The sequence below is a fragment of the Magallana gigas genome, chromosome 10, assembly GCF_963853765.1.
Source record: "Magallana gigas chromosome 10, xbMagGiga1.1, whole genome shotgun sequence".
NCBI lineage: Eukaryota > Metazoa > Mollusca > Bivalvia > Ostreida > Ostreidae > Magallana > Magallana gigas.
This window is the reverse complement of record NC_088862.1, coordinates 16,818,590-16,844,548: the sequence shown is the minus strand read 5'-3', so window position 1 is coordinate 16,844,548 and position 25,959 is coordinate 16,818,590. Positions and strand designations below refer to the sequence as shown.

The 25,959-nt window shown below is 30.6% G+C and overlaps 1 protein-coding gene and 1 long non-coding RNA gene across 3 annotated transcripts; both read left to right on the top strand.

Moving 5' to 3' along the window:
* On the top strand, positions 1-1,453 carry LOC136272299 (uncharacterized). Its single transcript, XR_010710269.1, has 3 exons — positions 1-152; positions 377-466; positions 1,264-1,453. It is a non-coding gene; the product is annotated as an uncharacterized lncRNA (long non-coding RNA).
* Positions 1,454-12,310: 10,857 nt separating this feature from the next.
* LOC105336931 (sulfotransferase 2A1) lies at positions 12,311-17,792 on the top strand. Of its 2 annotated transcripts, none has more exons than XM_011441429.4 (6): positions 12,311-12,440; positions 13,883-14,130; positions 15,149-15,466; positions 16,025-16,128; positions 16,949-17,132; positions 17,666-17,792. In XM_011441429.4, the coding sequence occupies exons 2-6, from the start codon at positions 13,956-13,958 to the stop codon at positions 17,767-17,769; spliced, it is 885 nt and encodes a 294-aa protein (XP_011439731.3). In that variant the 5' UTR covers positions 12,311-12,440; positions 13,883-13,955; the 3' UTR covers positions 17,770-17,792. The 2 variants fall into 2 exon arrangements, with proteins under 2 accessions (XP_011439731.3, XP_011439730.3); XM_011441428.4 differs by having other exon boundaries at positions 12,401-12,529.
* The last annotated feature ends 8,167 nt before the right edge of the window (positions 17,793-25,959 follow it).

Below are 25,959 nucleotides of genomic sequence, written 5' to 3'. Positions count from 1 at the left end.
TTTTAATTGATGTTTGATGTGCTTTCTTGTATCTACTTTATAAAAAAAAAATCATCTTATTCTTTACGTTATCGTGAGCATTCCGCCAGTCAACATGTGCTGTTGGAGAATTCTGCTGTTAGCTTTTCTTATATCTAATATCTCCTGTTTAAGTAAGTATGTAGAAAAGTTTTCGTTGAAAAGCGATTTCATGCAATGCTGAAAAAAACAATCGTTTAGATTTTTTTTTTTAAATATATTCTAATAACGATTAAAATTTAGTAAATTCATTTCACAGTTTGGATATAAATGAAGACTTTAATGTAAAATAACAAAACTTCTTCAAACATTTTGATATAATCCATCACTTTATCAAACCGTCAATTGTCTCACTTAGTACGAATAAAGGCTAAAGATGGGACCAAGGTTGATTCTTTTCAGGCGGATGAAAAATTCTGGAATGAAGAAGAACCAGCACAAGTTGGAAGTAAGTACAAAAGTAATATGATGATTTTATTCACACATATTTCCTGAAAGTACGACTCTTTGAAAATGCGTACAAAAACGTATCTGGGTCGAGATTTTAACGCCTTATTTAACAATGCTTTCTTGAAAAATCAAATATATTACAAAATAAAGTAATTTACATAAGATAAATATTGAAATATGTTAATGGGTTAGGCTATCAGAGCAAAATGCTAAACGTTTGACTTTCAATCAAAAATGATATTTGGGTGATTATCGTTAAACTCTTACGTTTTATTTGATACAAAATACTTAACATAATTACAATGAAGACAGGTTTGAAAATTTCCATTAAAAAACATTGACATAATTATTTTTAACGTAGTTTATTTATTTCCTTTTTAAAACCACAATAAAATATTACAGTAAAAAACAGAATGAATACATCTTAAAAATTAAAAACTCTTATTACCTCATTCGTTTAATTTTTTCCTTATGCCAAATTAAATATACGCCAGACAGCGGTTCCAACGGTCATTTCATCAGACCACTTCCTCCCGACATCCACCCCGCGGTCCCTGATTTTCATGATAAAAAAATATACAAAACAAAATTTAAACTGTTTAAATCTGCAAATATGACATTTTTGTTTAGCATTACAACCACAAAACACACATAAAGTATATTAGTTTATATACAAAGTGAAATGCTATGGATTCTTTTTTATCAGTTCTATAGTCGTGGTCGATTGTTGCTCATGTGCGCGACGTGGCCTAAGAGCCCGTTATTGATATTTTTCTTCTTCTTTGTATTCTTAAGGGTCATGCAGAAGTATCAAGGACTGTGATGGGTTTTCCATCTCGGATTTAGGAGAGGCATGTAGGCTTGTCCACTGTTCAAGCAGCAATCGATGCGAATGTGTTTATTAATTGAAAATAAACATAAATATGCATAAATTCAAAGCAACATGTATTTGTTATTATCTTGATTAAAAAACAAAACAAATCAACTGGACTTGTTTTAATCATTGTATTATATCTAAAGTTCAATTTTCCATTAGTACATACTAAAAGTTAGTAAACTTTAAAAATGATTTTTTTTAACATGACAAGAAAAAAGCCACTTAAAATTCTCCTTATTTTCAAGCCAGATCTTATGCCTAAATATGAAGACATCATCACGTGTTATAATGAACGACACAACTATCAACGTAAAAGACAAATAATATCAATGATTCATATAAAGAAAAATCTAAATCAAGAAATGTATTTCTCTTGCAATATCCTTTGCATGAACAATGACCTATTTAGTTATTAAGGGTCAATGATATAAAAAAAAAACCTTTGCATGAACAATAAGCTACATGTTTTAAGTTGTTTATGTTCAATGATATAGCCAGGGTCGTATTTTAAAACACATTTTGCGGTTTTGCTACAACAAGCAGCAAGAAATGGTTTTCGAAAATTACGCAGTATTAAAGTGGAACCTTATTTACGGTATAACTGTTGCGGGTTTTTATCTATGCTCATGTGTTAATAACTATTTCTTTTTCTTTGCTTCTATAAACAATGACCTAACAATAAACAATATAAATATATATATATATATATATATATATATATATATATATATATATATATATATATATATATATATATATATATATATATATAAACACTGTTTTTCTACATTACGAATAGTCGTATTTGAAGATCGGCGATCTCTATCTTCCTCTCGTTGAAAACATGTAACGCTCCCCTGGGTTAGATCTATCTATAAAATTACATAATTATGATTTCATATCAGTATACTTCCTATTTTACCATGTGTAACAAATGCATACTGATATATCATCGACATTTCCTGAACTTTGTTCAATGAAAATGATTCAGCTGGCATCTAGATATATGATCCGAACTTAATTTTAACCTATTAATATATTGTAGGTATGTTTAATTTTTTGTGTTACCTGCAGGAAGTCTTTGGCCTCTCTTTGGCAACCATAATCTGATTGATAAATTGATTATTAATCAATGCTGAAAAAAAAAAAAAATAAGATACATGCAATATTACGAAGTTTTTTTAGAAATATTATGAGAGGTATCCACATACTTTTCTGTCAAAGAAGCATATCTTCTCTTAGAGCTTTACGATCGCTGTTTCAACAGTTGTTTGGTATCGGGGGATACTTGTATGATAGTATCGGTCGGCTGATATATCAATCAACAGTTGTTCTTAAAATTTTTAAACCATATTATTTCTTATTACAATTTGAAACTGAAAAAGAGCTCAAATTATTTTTCCTGTCCAGATTGTCAATGCAGATTTAATTTTTTTAAAGATTACCTGATTGATTTCAGCTGAATTATGTACATGTGATTGCTGAGAAATTGGTACATAGGTCTGATTGTCGGATAACTATAATTAATATTCGTATAGACTAAATACAGATTTTACTTAGATAGTGACGTACTGTATTTAAATATTAGCAAAAAAAACACACCAAATATTAGCAATTTGTTTTCATAGTAAACGAACCTTTGATTCAACTATGTTAAGGTTAATATAAATTAAAACATTACCTTGCACAGGCTGTAACCACACAATATATTACACACTTTTAAACCGTTGACACTATTCCTTTAATACCAACAAATAAAATCTGATTAAGATAACCCACACAGGATGAAACTGTGCCATTCAGTTAACTGAAAGGTGATTGAAATGTAACTGAAAGATGACTGAATGGCATAGCTCTGGCATTAAGTCACCTTTTCAGACCTTTCAGTTAACATTCAGTTGACTGAATGACACAGATTTATCCTGTGCCACAACCCATCGACATTCACAGTTTTTCATTTCTTGATAACATCCATGTTTGTTTGAACCAGTTGAGTCGAGAAATTTGACATGTACTTATTGACAGTTTAACCCGTAGGATTCATGTTTTCCTAGTTCTCTGTATATTTCGACGAATCTTGGTTTGACGTTTGTGATATGTATAAGTAACATACTGTGGTAACCAAAGCAAGGCATTGTTTCCACCTACTGGTTTGTCCTGATTTCGTGGTTCGGGGGGGGGGGGGGGGTTATGGCGATGCTGTTTCAAATTGTACGAATGTTTGATAATTTTTTTCCTTGCTATCAGAATGACAAGGTCAAAAATGTTCTATGATATCTTTTATTATTTTTACAACCATTTTAAAAATTTGATATTATTTTTCCTCAATTTCATATTTTTTTAAGACACAAATGAGCTGAGTGTTATCAAATTACATGATTTCGAGATGGAAAAGTAAGCGTGAGAATTAAATAATTAACTAATGATTTTTAATTACTTCCGGGGGTTCTGGTTTTTACTTGGGAGAGGGGATTTTTTTTCTGTTATTGGTTGTTTTTTATTTTGTCTACCGAACCTTCAATATATTTTTTACCTCGTTAAATTTTTCAATAATTGAATTGTGTGTTAAATTTGTAATTAAAAAAGGCATTTCATTTGTTTATTAAGGCTACAGAAACAATTTAATTTGGAAAATTCTACAAAGATGAAGTCTGTATTTTAATTCTTAGTTTTCTAAAGTAAAAATAGTTACGCAAAACAGAAATATTCATCTATACGTTTTAAAATACGTTGATTAGTTCGAATCCAGAGATATACTTTTGTATATTGGACTGATTGTCAAATAACAATAGACTCAGTACAGTTTTTACTTAGATTGTGAAGTTATGTATTTAAAAATTAGCAAAATAAAAAATATATATTGGAACGAAGTTGTCAAAGTTAACGAACGTGTGATTCAATTATGTTAAGGTTAACATAAGTTAAAACATTAACCTGGCCCGGCTGTTACCACACCACAGATTTCACACTTTGAAAGCTTCAGCACCATTCCTTAAACAGCAACAAATAAAATCTGATTGAGATAACCTAATAACCCATCGACATTCACAGTTTTTCATTTCTTGATAACATTATGTTTGTTTAAGCCAGCCGAATCTAGATATTTAATAATACTTATAAACAGTTTAACGCGTTGTATACATGTTTTTCATAATTCTGTGTTTCTTTCGACGAATCCTGATTTTAAGATTGCGATATGTATGATAACCATAGTGAGATAACCAAAGTAAGGTATTGTTGGCATTTAAAGGAAGGGTTTCTACCAGCTGCTCTTTCCTGATTTCGTGGGTGTTTTGGGGGGAGGGGGGCATGACGATGCTGTTCTGTTTCAAATTGTACGAAAGTTTGAAAAATGTTCATCCCTGGTTTTTAAAATGACAAGAAAAATGTGTTTTATGAAATCTTTAAATTTCTTACAATCGTTTTAGAATCTCCATATTGTTAAATTTACTTAATTTTTTAATAATATCAAAATAATATGAGGGTTATAAAATTAACTAATATGCGCCGTAAAAAAGTTAGCGTGAGGGTTTTTTTCTTTCTTTTGGTTTTGCTTTGTTTTATTTTTTTAGGGGTGTGTGTCTGCCGAACCTTCTATTTATTCTTAAACTTCTTAAATGTTTGATAGTTGTTTTGTTTGTGAAATTTGTAGTGCAAAAAATGTATTTCATTGGTGAAACAAGGCTACAGAAACAATTTGATTTGGGCAATTCTACCAAGATGAAATCTGCATTGTATTTCATGATTTTTTAAAGTGAAAACACAAATTAAAGAAAAACAGAAATAACAATTTTTACGTTTTATATACGGTGATTAGCTTGAATCCAGAAATTTACTTTTATAAGGTTGTATTTGTGGCTAGTTGGTATTTATCATTTATTTTTTATATAACTATCAATTCTCATGTTGTTCTTTTTTACATACTAACAGATTAAAAAGTTTTGCTACAATGATTTCAATTCTGGTCAAAAAGATGAACTGTATTTATCAATAGATTGCCGCTATATTATTTCTGGGTTATTTATTTTTGACACCTTTGAAGGCCAAATGGAATAAATGTTAGAGAAATTTATTCACTTAACATAATTTTCATCTGTAAAAAAATTAAGATAGCACATTATCGTCATATTACATATCTTTAATTAACACCAGATGGTAACTAAAATAAAAAAAAAGCGGAAACAATCTTCATATGTGGTAATGAATCATTAGTTTTCGTATAAAAACCTTGCATTGACCGGAATAACGGCTATTGTCGTCTTTAATATGACGTCACTTGTTCGTAATTTTTAAAGTTGTTTCATTTTTGTTTTAATTTTTATTTATCTAATTCTTCGTTTATTTTTCTTGCTGTATTTAAAATAACTGTGAATGCAAAAAGTTTCTAGAGAATGGATATAGTGGATGATACCTGTGTTTAAATTTTGTAGAGGTTTTTTCGTACACATAGTTTACCTTTCCTGGGATATCAACACACCTTAACAATATGATATTTTAACATTTTATACTTGTTATTCAAATATAAACAAAGGCAAACCTAATGGGATAACTTCAAATCAACTGAAAAAAAAACTGGGGAGGTAGGGGACAGCGACGTTTTCATGTCTCAAGATATTAACCAATACAATGTATATGTATAACCAGGCTTATTAACAGTTTTAAAAATTATATGCATGTTTGATGATGTTGTGCTAATGACAAATTATCCAATCTCGGCTTTGTGCATATAATCTGTTTCATGATATTGGTACATTAAAGAAGCACAATGGGATTTTGAATAGAGGAATGGTTTCCACCTACTACTTTGTTCTAAAATTGTAACCTTTGGGGACGTTTATCAAAATTCAATGAATAAGCAATGCATGCATGTTTGATGATGTTGTGCTAATGACAAATTATTCAATCTCGGCTTCGTGTATATAATCTGCTTCATGATATTGGTACATTAAAGAGGCACAATGAGATTTTGAATAGAGGAATGGTTTCCACCTATTACTTTGTTCTAAAATTGTAACCTTGGGGGACGTTTATCAAAATTCAATGAGTAAGCAATGAAATAATAAGGAAGGCTTTCCACCACCTACAATTTTATTAAAGAAGCGGATAACATATATGTGGTTATCTTCTTGTACTTATTTTTCCTTATACTTCACAGTTTGATAGACTTTGATAAGGAAAAAAAAAGGCTCCAATGTGTATTCATTTATAAAATATTACGAAAAATTGGTGTTTATGTGTTGCCAAACGTCTTTATAAATCTTTGATATTTAAGGTAGTACAAAACAGATAAGCAAAATTTTTCCTATCATTCAATTTTTCTGAAATTTTTATATTATTTTCTTTAGAATAAAATCTTACAATACGTAAAATTTGAAAAAAAAATCCGACCTCACAATTTTTGCCCACATTGCCCCAAACCTACCATTGGAACCTCCTTTCAGTGGAGTGTAAAACGAAATAGTCATTGTTATAATTTTCTATGCCATTAAGTTATTTTTCAAGATATTACAAATATTTGTGCTGCTTATTAAACAGAATACCTTCTTGTTAGTTAAAGATACTGAAATAAATTCTAATTGGTAGCTTAAGATAATTTTTCATGCGATATAATGTAAAACTAGTGCTTGTGAATACTCTTTTAAGACGAAAATTTGCAGCACTTAACGGTATCTAAAAAGAAAATGTATAATTCAAATTTGAATAAAATTTAACAGTTTGATTGTCATGACCCTTTAATTAAAATATATCAAAATAAAGAAAATTGAACCATTGGTTTTAGATTAATTAAGGTTTAAGTATGTTTGACAGAGGTATAAATTGATAAAAATCCTAGATGACGTCATCATATTTGATCTTTGACCTGTTGATATGACCTTGAAATTTGTTTGACATAAAACCTATACACTGGTGGTGGTTGTGTCCAAATTCCAGGTTTTTACTATGAACAGAACACAAGTTACGCAATTTTAAATGATATAAGGCTAAATTGCACAAAAATCATATGAACACCATCCAAATGAATGTTTCAAAATATTCGAAATGCGTTGTATCCTAAATTTATTTGGCCTTAAGTAATTGATGGGTATGGTTTATATTTTTTTCTTAAGATAATGGTCTGAAATTAATTTTTACATAATATTAAGTCATTATTTTGTGTATTTGAGAAAATATTTCAAATAATTAATTTCAGGGGTGTTTCGTACTACCTTAAATAGAATTGATATCATTTTTTTTTTTAATTTTATACTTTTATTTTTTCTTTTTACGTTTAAATATACATCCTTTTTATTTTTTTTATTTTTCACTTAAACTCTGATCTTTTATTTTTTTAATGTTATCGCATAAAGGCTACAAAACTGACTGTTTTAGCATCTGTAACTTACTACAGATATTTCGCAGCATTACCTTTTTATAATGATTCTTTCAGTTTTACATAAATCATTCTTCGGATTCTCCGTATTGTCTTAAGTGGTACATATGTAAAACGGTGTTCTTTTGCAAAGCATATATGAAAATGAAAACTGTTTAACTTTTTCTCTGATTAAAAAAAAATTGAAAAAATATGATATGAAATACAGCAGTCTGTTTTCCAAATCTAAGAGCATTTGGCTTATATACAAGTCAAACGAAGTAAGAGTATTTCGCATTCTATGATATGTGTATGCTGAGGTTATTTGCAGTTATCAGAAGAAGGAATAACTTTTTAAAGAGTTATACCAATTTACGTTCAATACCTTGCGTTAATAACTAAATTCAAATGTTCTTTATTCGTTTTCAATAATATGTGCCAGATCTCACATCGTTCAAAACATGACACTTTAGATGTTGAAATAAAGTTAAAGAAGAGAAAACTGTTCAAAATTTGAATAGTTCGTACATGTACCTGATAGAAAAATCTGATGAAAAATCATCTTCAGACTTCATCTATGCAATTATCACCACGTTGGTAAAAAACAGTTGCGTAATTTATTTAAATGTATGGGAATTAATTAACAAGTTTTGTTAACTGATTAGAATGGTACTCATTAACATTTTTATATGACGTCATCTGTCTAAAGCTTCTTTCCCACTGTTGTCAAATAAATGTGCTTTGTAACATATATGATGAATAAATAGATACATCTTTCAAATTACATGCATCTGGTAATTAACGGGTCTTTGGAAACATGTATGATATTTTTAGAAACAATGAAGGTACATGTGAAAGATGATTGTTAATTTTTTTTTCTTCATATTTTCGTTTTTTTCATTTATATGGTTCTTAATCTTTACATTTCTTGCTGAATAAATTTGAGAGAACAAGTTGTTGATAATGAATTTATTAGAAGTCTATCAAAATGAACTGTATAAAAATAGCTGAAGCCTTATTCAGGCTAAGAAGTTGTAGGTCATATAGTCGTAGCCTTGTTCGGGCTAATGACCATGCCTTATTCAGGACTTGTTTCAGTTTTCCTTATTCAGGAAACTCCAGCTCTTATTTAGAGCTGATCAAACCAAAGACTCTTAAAGTCATCATAATCGGCATTTATATAGACAATCATCACGTGACAACATAAAGCGACATCTATACAATTTCACAGTTTACACAATTAAAGGACGATAATTACAAAATAAAAAAGAAAAGTCCATAACAATAAAGATGCAAGCAAATAATGTATTGATAATTTTTATAGTACATATACATGATAGCTCTGTTTTGAATATGTAAAGGGGTTTTTTTCTGGGTTTTTTTTCCACGGAATTAATCTCTCTATGGAAGTAACCTGATGTCTTTCATAATTTATACTTATTCTTTTTAAACGAATACAAACTGATTTTGATAACAATTAACATTACAATGACGGGTTTCCTTAGGAGAATGTTTTTCGTGTCTTTATTAACAAACCAGTAATAATAGTGAAATAGAAACAATGCGTTTATATACCAGTTTTATCTAGATATAAAACCACTCCGTACAATAGTTTATCACAGTTTTAACTTTAATTGAATCTCGGTTTCGTTTTTATGATTGGAATAATGAAAGGAGTTTATTAAACACAAGGAATTATTAAAATAAGAATAAGGAAATAAAGATTTCTACTTACTGTTATGAATGCAACCTTGGAGGATATGACGTTTTCTGATTCAACAAATTGTGCAAATGTACAAACATTGACAAAAGTTAAATCTCATCAAGGTACGGCTTAGATCATTCTAACATCGTAATAAAATCTCAATTTTAATATTTTTAAAGAGGCTGTGTGTTCAACAAATTAACCATCAAATTTTCCTTAAAGCAATATGACCTGTATTTTTAGATCTTTATTTTGCTGCAAAAACCCGCTAGTGTGATAAGTCTGCCTGTAACTTAAACTTTTATGATAAATGAGATTTGAAAAAATCATTTTTCTTTATAAAAAAAATTCAGCCTGAAAATTGCAGCTCATATTGCTTTAAACTTTGACATATGCTACTTGTAGTTTTGTCCAAAAAGTAACAATTAGTAAAGAAAAAATCCAAATATTTTAGCTTTATAACTTTGGAATTTACTACTGGCACTGTACCAGTTATCGGCTAAAATTTAACGTTTTCTTTTCGTAATTCCTCATTTCTTGATATTTTTGGATGAAACTTGACATACTTTTAAAAGTGAACTCCTTATTTATCAATCTGTTAGTTTACATCATTATTTAGAACCCAAAACATCTTTTTGTGCTTTTTAGCGCGCCCCGATTTTGCCGAGTTTTTACGATTTACTGTACCAGTTATCGGCTTCGTGATAATAACATAGTAAAGTCCGTGTTCATGTCGATTTTATACTCTACTAAATATAGTTTGAATTATGCCCCTTGTGGGGTCAGACTAAAGTAGTCGGGGTCATGATACATTATAAACAAAACTCATAAAATTATTCGTTTATTATCAGACGGTAATACACCAAATCGTAGACTATTCAAAGCATAATTATGCAATCAGGCGTTCAATTGCGCTACGAATCTGTCGGAAATTTGTGAATTCCTTTTGTTTATACATGTTAAATGTATTGATTTTATATGTGAAATCATAGAAAGGATATAATAACGTATCACAAAGGAGTTATATTCTACTTTTAACTTATTACGTCACTTCCCTCACTGCTGAAAGTGCAAAGATGTAAACTCAGCGGTAAACAATGATCGTTTAAGCTCATGTATAAAACATATTCAAGAAAGTTACCAAGCAAATATACTTTTCTTTATTCGAAACAGACGACTGAATTAAAAAATCTTGGATTGATACGTGCTTTAAACCCGAACTCTCAGTTTAGCCGATAACTGGTTTTAGCCGATAACTGGTACAGTACAAGTATATCTTTATACAAAGCTCTTCTTCAAAAGGAGGCCATCCAGTCACCTTACATGTAAGAGAGCCTAGACCACATGGTAATACACGTACAAGTAACCTAGATAGTGCTTGCAAACATGAACAGAACCTTCCTATATATAACCTGAACTTTTTATAAAGATTACTGTGGTTTCATTAATTTTCATGGGTATCAATTTTCGTGGATTTTCTAAAAACCACAGTTTCAAGGATACGTAATTTCGTGGCCAATGATCCAATCAATACAAAATGTAAATGGAAATTGAACTTCAATAAACATTTAATTTCGTGGATCAACTTAACAACGAAATCCACGAAAATTGGTATTCAACGAATATTGATGAAACCACAGTATATCCGTGGTACTCTTTTACTGTGCTTTTCATTGTATACATGGTAACATGAATACGGGTAAAACAAACGTATGCAATATACATGATTAATATCAAACGATTAATCAAACAAAATTTTCAATCTAAAACTTGTATTGATTTCCAATTTTTGGACGCTCAATGGCATTAATTTAAAATGTGCATAAGATTTTGACATTAAGAGTTAAGAGGAAATGAATTTTAAGATTACATTTTGAATATTTAATAAAAGTATTTTTTTATTTGCAAGCGGTGAATTTTAAGCACATTAAACGGCAAGTTATACCCATATTTCAATAGTAATATAAATGACGTCATCAGTAAATACTTGTAATATTTTTTCATTTAATTTTGCTTTCAGCAATATCACAAGCGTTTTGGACAATTTCCCATGCTTGGATCCAGCTTTACAAATATGATTTAATTGGAAGATTGTAAAAGATATTCTAAAAACTGTGCTTATTTTTATATCAATTCCCAATGTTACAGCCACATCTGGGGTTTTTTTTTTCATCATACTGTACACATATATTGGGATTAGGTGGGGGTATTTTTAATTTAGTATTTTTTGAATTTAGTAAAAGATATGTTTTCTTTATAAGCTTTACAAAACCATATACTATATCTCAAGGAGAATGTGAAATGTCTGATTTCAGTCTTTTCTCATATGTCTTTTTTTTCTTTTCTTTTTTTCAATATCATTATCACCTTTCAAAAAACTATGTCCGTCTGCCATGGTTTGCATCACGTATCTCTACTTCATCACGTTTCCTACGTGCTTACGTGCTATTTTGCATATGGTCAAAAATAAGCGCGTTAATTTCTTTCATAGTAAACAAAAAAATCTCTAAATTTAAAAATCAAAGTTTCAAAATTTTGAAATGTAAAAAAAAATTCTTATCTGTCTTTTTTTTTTATCATGCACACCACCACACTCCCGTCTGCTCACGTTAATTTTTTTTTATTTTTTCTTTCTTTTTCTTTCTTTTTTGTTTTTTGTTTTTGTTTTTGTTTTTTTTTTATCTTTTTTCAATATCAATATCACCTTTCTAAAAATACGTCTGCCTGTCATGGTTTGCATCACGTGTATCTACTTCATCACGTTTCCAATATCATCACCTATTTAACAGCAAAAATAATATTGCATGAAAGACAGCGTGTCTCTACTAATAACTAGTTATTTTTTCCCAATGGCAAATCATTACACACCAAAAGAAAAAAGGTTTTGACTATTTTTGATATATGAGACATAATGAAAATTTTAAGTAAACATTTTAACAGTTGTCCTCCATCTTAAGTGATACAACCTTGACCCATTTAAAAATTCAACGTCCGGCAGGAGGCGGCCTCGTATAATAAAGACTGATCTGTTTATGTTTATGGTAAGGGCGTCTAATTGTTATCATTTTCATTCGTTGTATTCTGAACAATGCTTGATTTTATAATTGCATGATAAACATTCCGTAAAAAGGTAAGTCTTAATAGGATTTTATACAATTTTAAGTCATGTGATATATTATACCTAAATTCTGGGGGATTTTCACTATTGTCAAAGTTGAGAAGGAAACACTTTTATAACCACGATAAGCCCATAATTTGCAATTGAACTTTTGTAGTTTTGTGTGTTCGTGTGTGAATTCCCAATGCAATCAATGCAGGGTTTTCTATAAGCCTTGGCTGCTACGTATATGCAGATTAAAAAATCTTACAATGTGCATATATCATTAGATTGTCCTTTATACTTGTACATATCTTTTATTCAATGATAAAACAGAATAAACATAAGCCGCAGTGATCAAATTGAGATAATGCTTGCATACCGGTATAACATGCTGTAGCATACACTATTTCAATGTTGTGTGATTCTTTAAGGAGTACACGAAGATAAATTATGCAAAGCCATGATATGAATTGTTTCCTGATATAATATTTTGATTTTAAAGATTTTTGTAAACAGATGAGACATTTAACGAGGTAAATAGGTAAATTTAAACGTTTCTTTGCTTTTCAATATTATATCTTATTCATAATTAAGTTGCCCATTTCTTTTTTTTCTTTTTTTTTTTTTTGGGGGGGGGGGGGGGGGGGGGTAAAATCGGTGTGTATTATCGCCAAGAAGAGAATTCCTATGTTCAGCTTAATTACCGAACTACAAATACATTGGGGTGGTGTTCTTTGGATGCAATTTCTGACTGCAAATGTCCATCTTTTGTGATTTGTTGTGATTTCTGAATCGATTACTTAACTTTCAAGTTTTAACACACAGAAAGCACTTCGCTGTTGAATCCTCTTACATAATATTCCTTACACCTCTGTGTGTTCTACATTTAATGAAATAAACATTTAATTTTTTTTTAATTAGAAGAACTTTTGCTATTTAAGGATTTCTTTTCTTTCACATGATTATATAAAAATGAAAAAGCACCTAATTAAGAGTATAAAAGCTAAATGTTTAAAGTTTTTTTGAAAAGAAGAAGCAATTTATAAATGATAATTAAAGATGATTAAAGACAATACCCAATTGAGGAAAGATGGGTTAAAATGTTGCCAAATAATTACCATCTTATATATTTTCACACAGAGATTTCCTCTGATTGTAAATATGATTAAGTTGGGGAATAGCTTGGTAGGATGCCACTCGGCTTTCTACTGGCTGCTAAATTGGAAAGGAGAAACAATTCCGAAAAATTAAAACAAGTTCTTTATTTTTAAGCGTCGGATGGAAAGTGAATTCAAACATAAACATATTTCGAAACACCCTGTGTTAAAACCCAGCAATGCGAGAAGGCGGGATTGTTTTTTTTTATGTAACAATATTTTTCAGGCTTTACACTCCAAAAGCATAGATATATCGTTGACGAAGCATTTATTTTGAGGATAATTTGCTTCCAACTATAATGACTGAACGGGACTTGAAAGATCCGACAGGGAAAGTAGTGTTTCGTGCTGTTGAGTATGATGGAACTCGCTTTCCTGCAATTATATTTGGAAACATTGCCAATCAACTGAGAGAACTCAATGGAATGACTTTCAAGGAGAGTGATGTCTTTGTTGTAGCATATCCAAAATCTGGTCAGTCTATGTTATAATTCTTTTATGATTATCCTTGTATGTACATGTACTTATATTGTGTATGACATGATTTAATTTACGCTACACTTGTTCATCATAATTGATGTTTGTCGAGATTTGTTGCAATCAATATTTAGAATGCTTATATTAGTGGTACAAGAAGATAAATTTCTTTATTCCCAAAGAAATATAGATAAATGTTCGTTTCGTGGTAGGTGATGCAAATCTATGTTTAATTTGAATCTGCATATGGCAATCAACAAGAACTGATGGATACGTTGATAACAGAAAATCAACAAAACATTTTTTTTATTTTGATACCAAAAATATATGATAGATAAAAATCAAATCTATTAAAATAACAATTAAGTCCTTCGCAACAATTTGCACACTGTCCTGAGCGAGTTAAAAAATATAATAGTATCTAAACCATTAGGATTAGAAACGTATTTATTTCCTTTGAATTAAAGAAAACACATTGATGATCCAGATAAATACCATTTTTCTGGTATTTCAAATTGTGTATCAAAAATGGAATTTATCATAAACGTTAATATATTTTTTAATTTATTTTCAATAGCAAGGAAGCATGTTTTTCTGTGTAAATTGAATGGTAATTATTGACGCAATTTTCGCTAAAGTTCCCTGTTCTCTCGATGTTCTATTTCAGAATGCTCAGATCCACACATCGTTAATTTGAATGTACGAATTTTCTTTTAATTGCATACAATATGCAATTAAATGCTTATCAATAAAGTCATAGTATATCTTTCTAATTGAGACTCTATATCCAAATAAAAAAATATAATATGAAAATACATGTATAATTTTGAAATACTTAAAGGAAATCTTACATTAAAGAGATACGGGAAAAAAGAAAATAACTGAAAATAGGTGGCGTCTGACCTTTATTCGTGAACAAAGCATCAGATATTTGATTAAGTAAAAGTTGATAGTGTAACAGTGTTTTTAACTTCTTTAATGTAATGGATATTAATTATGATCATTCCCACCACAGGAACTCACTGGTGTTATGAAATCGTGGCCATGCTCAGAAATAACAGTTCAGAGCTCACTAAACAATCGCCGCCTTTGATTGACAGGCTACCTATCGAGAAACTCAGGCAGGTGTCCGATGGGGTTCGAGTGTCCCATCTTTTGCCCCGACATATGCCCAGAGATTCTATCGAAAGGCGGTGTAAAATCATTCACATTTACAGGAACCCAAAAGATGTTGCCGTCTCGTATTTTAACTTCCTGAAGAAGACCAAAGAAGGAGAGCTCATAAAGGACATGGAGTTTGATGTGTTCTTCCAAATGTTTATCACAGACCAGTGTATTATTAATTGTTTTGAAGAGAGAGAGAGAGAGAGAGAGAGAGAGAGAGAGAGAGAGAGAGAGAGAGAGGGGGGTTAAATTGTAGATATATTTAATACATATTCAGTACTATATATCAACAGAAAAAAAATTAAAGTAGGTTTTGTACGTGAGGGAGGTATAGGCATAGTTAATTTTTCAGTTAGTATGATATTTAAAGCAAAAGGAAATAGTTAAAAATTAAATATGCGTAAAAAAAAATTATGACTAATGCTTGTTACTGTAAATGTGAGATATAAGAAATTTAGACTGGGAAGAACATTTTTTGTTGTCCCAGTGGAAGAAATTTTTTTCAACAGTATGAGATTTAATAGAACTGGATGGTCGAGGCCATTTTTAGACTTTATTAATCTAAGAAGGGAATCTGCTCTGTATGTAGATATAGGAAAACATTCAAATTTTAAACTTTAATAATATGTAATATTTCTTAACTAAATAACAGTTTATAGCTAATCATTTTGAAAAACATGAGCTAATTCTGACTTTAACTTTATTGCTTTGTTTTCTTTTTATAAAGTACATCGAGGTTCTTGGATAGATTACGTCAAGGAATGGACAGATTTCAAAGAAGAAAATGTTAAATACCCATTACTGAACATCTGTTACGAGAACATGAAAAAGGTTGGCAAAACAACGTTCATAATAAGTCGTGGAGTAGAAAATAAAATAAAGAAATCTTTTAATGTACTTATAAAATGATGAATAGGGGAACATTAATTCTCTCTATCCGATAGACAATGTTTGCCATATAACAGAATATGAACATTTCATGGCATGTCATTAACTCGTTTACTCAATCAAAAAATTCTGGGCAATGTTGTAAACTGGATATTTAAAACCTTTTGCAGGTTTCTCATAAGAATAACAACTACTGTTAAAACGTTTAGAGTCAGTCCAATGATGATTAATAAAATCTGCATTAAAATTACAAAATAAAAAGAAATAATGTTCCCTGGAAGAAAAATATGTTTGATTCTGAAAGTGAAACATGGAAATAGTTTATATTCATATCAAAAACGACTGCAATATTGTTTTTGTAGTCAGTTAAAAAATGACAAAGTAAACAAATTGTCATTTATTAAAGTAAATCTCGAAAAGTGACACAACGTCATCATGGGTTAAGAACAGACAAGAAACAAAAAAAAACAATCTTAAGAACATTTACAATAGTTGACAACACATGGATGAACAGAATTATTCCCTAACAGTTATCTTTTCAAAACTTTGACTAGGATATGACAACAGTAAGAAAGTTTGGAAAATAAAAAAAATACCCAATACACAACTGTACAATTTATTATAATATTTTAGTTTATCTTGTGTTCTTATACTTTAATCATTTCAAGTTTTGTAGCAAATTGTTCTATTATTTAATTGCAGATGGCAAAAAAAACCTATAAAATAATTACAATATTTTGCAACTGTTTAAGTTATTTTGCAGGACCTCAGAGGACACGTTAAAATCATTGCAGACTTCCTTGAACTGAAACCAAGTGAAGAATTAATGGACGAAATCGCTCACAAATGTGAATTTCAAACTATGTCTGCTTTTAAACACAATAACATTCCGGAGAGCATGTGCAGGATAACCGAAGTACGGGACAAACATATCATGTACAGAAAAGGTGAGTTTAATTTGATTTCATTATTTTATTTGTAATGTATTGTTGGGAAATTAAAAGAATGACAGCTTTTTGTTTTGGAAAATGAATTACTACATTTACATGTATTTCAAATTAATCAGAAATTCGATTAGATTGCCTAGATTTAAATTATTATTTCTTATAACTGCGAGGGGAATATTAGATAATCTGTGCATTGCACACTAACTAAATATTTCCCAGCTGAGGTGGAGGAGGCATCGAGTATGAAAGTCAATTACTCCTACCCTCACATTTTTGAAACAATAAACATGTACATAGAAATTTAATTAATATTGTAATTATATAGAGATAAGAAAATAACGAATAGGAATTAGAATATAGAGTTTGCCGTAGTGTTTGAGTTTTATTGTGTTTTGAGTGTAGGTGGGTTAGCCCCCCCCCCCCCCCAATAAAAAAATGACGATAATAAACATACCTTAATTAAAGTGCTTTACAATTATGTATGAAGAAAAAGTTTTCTATTTATTTATATTAAAACTTTAATCATCTTATAGGAAAAGCTGGCGACTGGAAAAACTGGTTGACAGTCGCGCAAAGTGAAGCATTAGATGAGAGAATCCAAGCAAGAAACCTACATTTGGAGATACATTATTCCTGAAAAAATATAATTCAACCAACCAATTATAATTGTGAAAACAGTCAGCATACATCCTAGGATTTTGAGAGTAGTTTTATAAATTTTTATTTATCCAAACAGTGAGATTATTGTTTTTCAAGCTTACATTGCCTCGTTTTATACAGTAAATGATGATACATGTACTAAGGAGGTTGAATGATTAACAAATTACCCATCAGATCTAGAAAACAAGTTACAATATGGTGACTACCTGTCTTAATATAGTATTATTTAGTAAAGAAAAAAATCAATGTAGTATATTATAAAAACTCAATATTTTCCTATGTGTACGTCTTTATACAAGGGTCTTCTTATAAAGAAGATTAATAAAGTCTAAAAAATAGCCAGACAGTTTAGCCCTCATTACTTAACATTTTGCCCATACAAGGATCGTTCCATTAGAAATTGATTTGATTGTTAAATGAAGATAGTAAAAAAAGATAAATTTGACTTTTAGTTAGCATTGTGAAAATAGAACTTAACATATGTTTAGTACAATATGATTAAAATGAAGATTTAGGATTGTCTATTTCATTTAAAAGGATTAAATGTTGACCAAGGCAAATGCTTCCTCTAGCCAAAAACAGGGTATATGGAGCTCGGTATTACAATGACATTTCATAAAATGTTATTCACTGAAAACTCACTGAAAACTTTTCTGTACCTTTATATAGCTAGCAGATACTGTATACATGGTTATTTTCGCTCCGTGTTATTTTCGTCTGACTTCACCCGCAAACGGCTTCACCCCGTCTTGAATTCGCCCAGACATAGGCTTGTTTAAAGAGAGGTAACTTAACACCTGGGAATTCGCCCAGTCTTAAATTCGCCCACTGTCAACGAGAGCAAAAGGGGCGAAAATAAAACGGGGCGAATATTTCCCTGTATACAGTAATCTTAAGCTTGTGAATGTCTAAGTAGCGTAGACTCTCCTTCTAAATTTTGAGACTAAAACATGTATATGAATATTGAGATAAAAAGGTTAAAATGTCCACATTTTTAAAATTACTGTGAAAACAGGATAAAATCAATTTAATACATTATATCAAATAAAGGTGAATGGTAATGTTCCGAAAACTCCTTCTTATCTTTTTTTCAGGTCAGAAATCGCTTCTAAATGAAGCAGTGGTATGTCTTTTATCACAAATAGCAATGTTACAATTATTAATGTAATGCAGTGCGTCTTTTTACCCCAATGAACCCTAACGATACCCCAATGAACCCCAGTGATACCCCAATGAACCCCAATGATACCCAAATATACCTAATGATACCCCTATGATACCAAATGATATCCCAATGAACCCCATGATACCCTAATTAACTTTGAAATACCACAATGATACTAAATATGTGCATACATGTAGTTAACAGATGTTCCGCGCAAGCGTGTGAATAAACACCGTTTACACATTAATATCATGGGGGTCCTTTTTTTAACTATTCTTTAAAATTAAAATAAAAAACCAAAACTCCTACTGAATATATTTAGAGGAGCGAGCAACAATTTTGTTCCAAGGTCAAATTTCTCTAAAAATTTTTATTACTGTCCCAAATAAGAATTTAAAGCAATTGGGGAGCAATTTTAAAAAGCAATTGGGGAGTGAGGGGTTCTCCTTTTTAACTTTCCCGTTTACTGCATTTATCATTTATTCGTATAGACGTAGAACACAATCCGTTCATTGTTTACCGTCAAATAAAGTACAAGTATATGTATTAACTTATACAATATACGTATTAACTACCAATCTGTCGTGTTATAAAACTGAAACTAAAAAACGCTAGCGTTTGCGCATTTATTTGCATACTTTAAACTAAACTTGCTAGATCCAAAGTATCCCAATTGTAAACTCGCCTAACACTTTCCTTCTTGATGTTAATAAGTCAACCCGCGTTCATAAAATTAAATACACACCCCTCCAACAATTGTCAATTGTTATTACGCACCCCTTTCCGCCAAGCATCGGCTATTATGACGTACAGTTCGGTATGCGATGTTCAACTCCAATCTCCGACTATGTCGTCAAACAATTTAAGTCGACGTCAACTTGCAGGGCCTGGCGGATATAGGATTTGAAGTTAGAGGGGGTGTCAGTTTTAGGCAGGGGGTCTGTGGCCGCCTTGAGGCTGTTAGCTCCTGGATTCTAGAGATTTTGTAGGGAAAAAATGAAGTCTTCAAATTGTTTACTTATTGAATTTTTTTTTCGTGATTATACTTAAAAGTAATTAAAGTATTTATAATTTTTAAAGATTTGTAGATTCGCCAACGAAAGCTCATGGATTCTAGAGATTTGTAGGGTGAAAATGAAGTTTTCAAATTTTGACATTTGTGTATGGTGTCATATCTCTACCCCTTATGTGCAAGTTATCTGTCTATCAAACATGTGAACATGCAAAAAATTTTATGTTGACATATGAAATAAGGAAATATAACTAAATCGTGTCTATGAGGTATGAATAATACTACGAGCAAGATCACAAATGAAAATATCAAAACTGAAGTCTTTCTCTGATAGAAAATAATCGATATGCCTCTTTTTCTTAAAGTAACATTGAACTAGCACAAATGACCGAAGCTCAAATCAGGACATATTTACAAACAAACAATCTTTGAGTCAAATTGAGTCTAATCATTTTCCATTACAAGATATGGCCCAGATAGGAATTATGCATTTTTTTAAACAATGGCCTTGAACTTGCATAACTAACCCTAGGTTAATTTCATGACACATCCTCGGGTCGTAAGCAATATTTATATGAAATAAAAAGAACTTCTTATGTTTCTCCATAAGAAGAGTACGAAGCAGACACAAAGTAGTACTTTTTCTTCCAATGAACATGGACTTACAAAAATGACCGTGCGTCAAGGTCATGATACACCCTTCGGTCAAAAGCAATTTTTATTTTAAAGTAAGAACTTTCAATGTTTCTCCATAAAAAAGATATGAATCGGGAACAGGTATTATTAAGTTAAAGTTATTTGGGGTCTGGTTGGGACTTAATTGTTCATTAAGTACATGTATATTCTTGTATCAATGAGATTTGTCTCTGTACAATTTGGAAAACTAAAATTCATTGGTGAATGAATCATTGCACATAGCTCATTTCAAGTTTATTGTGGTTCGCGAGGGTATCAATGAAATTTGGTTGGAATTTCAATGGCTTCACTGGGTAATCAATCGGTGAAAAAAAACGGCGCCTAGTATTGATCTTTCATTCATTTATGTAACATTTTGTTACATAAAATTCAGTAAGTGTATCAATTATAAACATACTTAGTATCATTGGGGTATTTAAATTGATCATTTTGATCTTCTGAATGCATCTACATGTATGTACAAAATGCTGAAAGAAATGTAAGGACTTTGTTGCTGTTGTTTGAGGAATGGATCTTATCTCTTTATTTTTGTCAAAGCTTGCCATATCTATCGTGAAAATAAGAAATAAAGACTTGTTTATATGATCACCTTTACACCAGAAGGGACGTTATCTAACTTTTCGTTCATATTGTTAATGATAAGCTATTAAACATCTTAAATGAAACCCATTCATAATTAGGACTTCGTTCTTTGCAACATATAAGAGCTTGGGGGACAAGTGAAAGTATCGATACGGTTATTTTCATAATTAGAATTTTAACCTGACATTAATTTAATTTTTTTCACCATTTAATTCTCCTTCATTCTTTTAAAACTGTTAGACAAACTCGTTCTTTCTTAACTAAGGATGGCAATCAGCTGCAGAATTGCTAATCATTTGATCGCAATTCGTTCCAATCGATTAATTGCTTACTCGTAGCACAACACACAATATATGAGGAGAGTATATTCTGCAGATGTGTAAATCAGAAAACTATATGAAAAAATGTCACTATTATTAAAAAAAACACATCTAAAACAACAAGCAAACAGTTGTGAAATAACTTCCCTGCCCGCATTTTTGATCGTAGTTACTTGTATATGCCCAATATAGACAAAATTTTATTATTAAATGAATTCTTAAACAATATTTTATAAATTGGAATAATATTGTATCCTTCTTTAATCACGTCTGTATTACGTTCCTGATGTTTTTTTATATAAAACCATAAAAATATACTGAATAAAACTTGAATAAGGTATATTGTTGGTGCGATTTTTTTGTTCGAGTATCAGGCTTAATTTTAAAAGATATACCGGTAGATCGGAATATGTCTTCAAGGTATGTTGGTTGAAAAATTCCCAGAACCCGGCTATCAGTATAATTATAATGAATTAATGGTCCAACGTGGTGTGACTTTAATGGACTTTGTTGCCGTCATATAAAATTACAGTCATCGTTCATTAACAACTTGGAAATATAAATGTCTCTTTTACCTGTATGTATTGGGAGATGAAATATCAACATTTTTGCACATTCACTCAGTTTAAATGACACGCAGTAAATTATTGGAACTGTCCAATAGCGTAGGCCTTGTTAAAAAGCACACTGAAAAATTACGCAATTTTAAACATTTTCTATCCTTTGTGTTTGTTCAGATTAAATTATTTGATATTTCGATGCAATTATTGTTGTAAAATACCCCCTGCCTGTCACTGATGGTCATTTTGAATTCATTAGCAAGATTGTAGTGATGAATGATTAGCAAAATTAATTTACCTCCCAACGATTATCAATAATTGATACCAATCCCAGTGACAATTCAGAAAACATGGTAAATAAGACTCCAATACATCCCCCTCGTACATCCAAGAGAACCACGAAACCACCCCAGTGATAAAGAACAGAGAGATATAATTGTCTCTCTTACTGATATGTATTGGCAGATGAAATATCAACATTTTTGCACATTCACTCAGTTTAAATGACACGCAGTGATTTCTTAAAAAAGCCAAGTCGTGTAGGTCTCCTTCTGTATCCAATGGGTTTGGTCAATTTCATTTATTTGATATTTTCATGCAATTGTTGTTCTAAAATACCCCCTGCCTGTTTATTATTTTCGTAAGAAAAGTTGAGTTATCGTGCTAATTTTTGGTTATCATCTCTCCGCAATATGCATCAACAGACGCAAATCTTTGAATTTTAAAACAAATTTTGCATAAAAATATTAAATAAATTAATTTGACCAAACATAAAGAGGCCCTACACTGTTGAAGTCTTCAAAGAATGTATTGCATGTCATTTAAAATGAAATAGATGTGCGAATATATTGACATCGAATCTGCAAATACAAATTATGAGCATTTAGCAAGTCTTTAGCAAGGGCAGATTTACAAGTTTTTTAAGAAAATGTTTAGTTATGAAAATTACATTTAATATATTGCCACATAAGCTCAGAAAGGTTTTTATATGAAATTTAGAACCTCAAATCACCATCTCCCAGTGGAGACTGGGAGATGGTACAATACTCCTTTAAACCAACTAGTGTGTAAACTGTGTAATTCAGGTCAAATTGCTGACGAATTCCATTCTATTCTTGAATGTAAAGAGCTATTGATGATAAATACTGGTCAGCGCCAAATACTATAAAGTTTTGTACACTTATGTCTTGTTCTAATGCTACAAACCTGAAAAAATTATGTTATTTTATTATCAAAATATACAGTCTGATATAATAGTCTGTCCTTCATCATTATACTTTTTCCTATCTTAATTATATATATTGTATATTTATGCTTATTTACTATGTATCTACTAATTATCTATTCATTTATAAAATGTACCTCAGACTTTTGAACTGTATGTAATGATTGACCTCATGTACCATTATGGTTTCAGCAAATAACCTGAAATGAATTGATTTGAATTGTTTTTTTAAATAATAAGTTTTCATTAAATGCAAAAAATGGTATGTCACGACTTTAGTGCGGACTTGTGACTAGCAGACAGTAGATTAACCAGATTTTCATGTAATCAGGTATACCATCAATCATTCAGTTAATGCGAATAAACTGTGGACGAATTAATTGTAGTACATGTATGCAGTTGACATACTGAGGCATAAAATAAAGTATATGTAAATGTTAAGATTTGTGAATGGTGAAAAATTTCCATTGAAATTAACTGTTTTCAACATCTGCATGTCTTCTCGAATAATCTGTTTGATACCAATCACAGGGAGATACCAACATATTCTTTTACAGGCTGTATCTTGTTGTTTTCTAAACGTTCTTTCATGGACTGTTTCAGTTGACTCTGTCGTAGACCTTTTCCAAAGACCTGGATCGTTGAATAGCCATAGCACAGTAGTTTGGCAGTTTCGTGTGAGAACATAGAAATGAATGAGGTGTTGCACCTTTTTTGAACAATGAGGCTGAATATTTGGTATTTAGTATAAGTCTGGCTTAAAAATGTTTCAGCATAATTCTATATTATTTATTGATATCTGTTGGCAGATAAATAATTTTGCAAAACATTCGATCTTAACTTCAATATTCCTAATGATTTGAAAATGACCACCAGTAAAAGGCAAGGGCTATTTTAGAACAATGATTGCATAATAAATATCAAATAATTGATTTTGACCAACGTATTGGAAACAGAAGGAGGCCTAAGGCTACACGATTGGGTTTTCAGAGATTTTTTCGCGTGTCACTTGAATTGAGTGAACGTGATGTGCAAATATTTTGATATGTCATTTGCCAATACATATCAGTCATAGAGACAATTACGGTATATTTCTCTGTTGTCGACCAACTTTAATTTCATATGACGTCAACAACGTCCAATAAAATCACACCACGATGGACCGATAATGCATTAAATACTTAACCATGTATCACCGGGTTCCGGGCATTTTCCATACAACATTCCCTATCTGTAATTTTAAACAAGTCTTTAAGATTTACTTGATCAAATCACACCAACAATATACATTGTTCAAAGTGTATTCTATATACCAGTAACTCGTAGGTATGAAATTGATAAATTGAATACCGCCCGTAAGCACTGTTATATGATAATTTGTCTGCACGACCTGGTGTGTTATAGGACCGACGACATCCAAAAATAAGCATACAATGTTTAGATTTATATTCATAGTGATGTTTATTAGTAAGAAATATTTGTGTACCGTCCTTTCAAGGTTGTTATATACGGTCTTTGTCAGGAATGTAAATAATAGATGGAGCAGCCCTAAAACATGTTATACCGGACGGTATGGTCTGCTTCCGCACCTAAAAATATAGTGTCATTGAGCAGCTTTGTCGAGAAAACTCTTTTTTAATAACGAATAGATATGATTTAACGATTATTTCTCTTAAGTACATGTACGTAACAAATGTGTTATGAAAGGTTGATCATTTCATTCAATCTTACAATGACAAATCTATTCAAATCGCATGATGACGGTTACTTGACAATGTGTTCATACGCCGTGATCAGGTTTGGCGTGTTAATTATAGAAACATGAACATCACCGATTTCCAAAGCAAACATAAGGGGAAATATACACTGAGTGTAAAAATTGTTACCTTAAATTCACATACTGTAAGACAGTTTAATTCCACGGTGTTAAAATGTCCCGATTTCTCAAATGTACCATTCGTGATGTTTTCAATTTCACGCTGCGAGAGTTATTTATCTTTGTTTCTACATGAATATAATACGTTTTTTAAAACTAATGATAGTATTCATGATCCCGATTGGTTTAATTTCGCGGGAACATGATAAATCGCGAACATAGTGAAAATAAAACCATCGTGATTTGCCAATCTACAGTATATAGGTTGTTTCTTCTTTGTAACGTACTGATCGACAAAAATATAAAAATATGTTAACTTCGTTTTAATTGACAATTGATCGGATAGGTGTTTTTAAATAAACATTGAAATGCTTCATTCAGGTTATGAAGGTAGCAAATATTGCAGAAAAAAATAAAGGTTATGTATTTTTTCTGCAATGATAGCTACCTATCTGCACACGTACCATGAAACACCTGTCTTAAAAGAGATCGTCATAAAGTTTTATTGTTTGAATATCATAAAAACATAATTATACATGTAAGACAATAATTTGTTTTGAAAAGAATCCATTACATTTATGGCATAAGACAGATAACACCGACCTCTAAAAAATTTAATGTACAATTTTTCTTACAAAAAAAAAATATTAACACACATTTAGAAATTTGTTTAGTTATGTTTCTCCGAATGAACCCATCTCCTGAACACCATCGAAATTTAAGTCCTACAG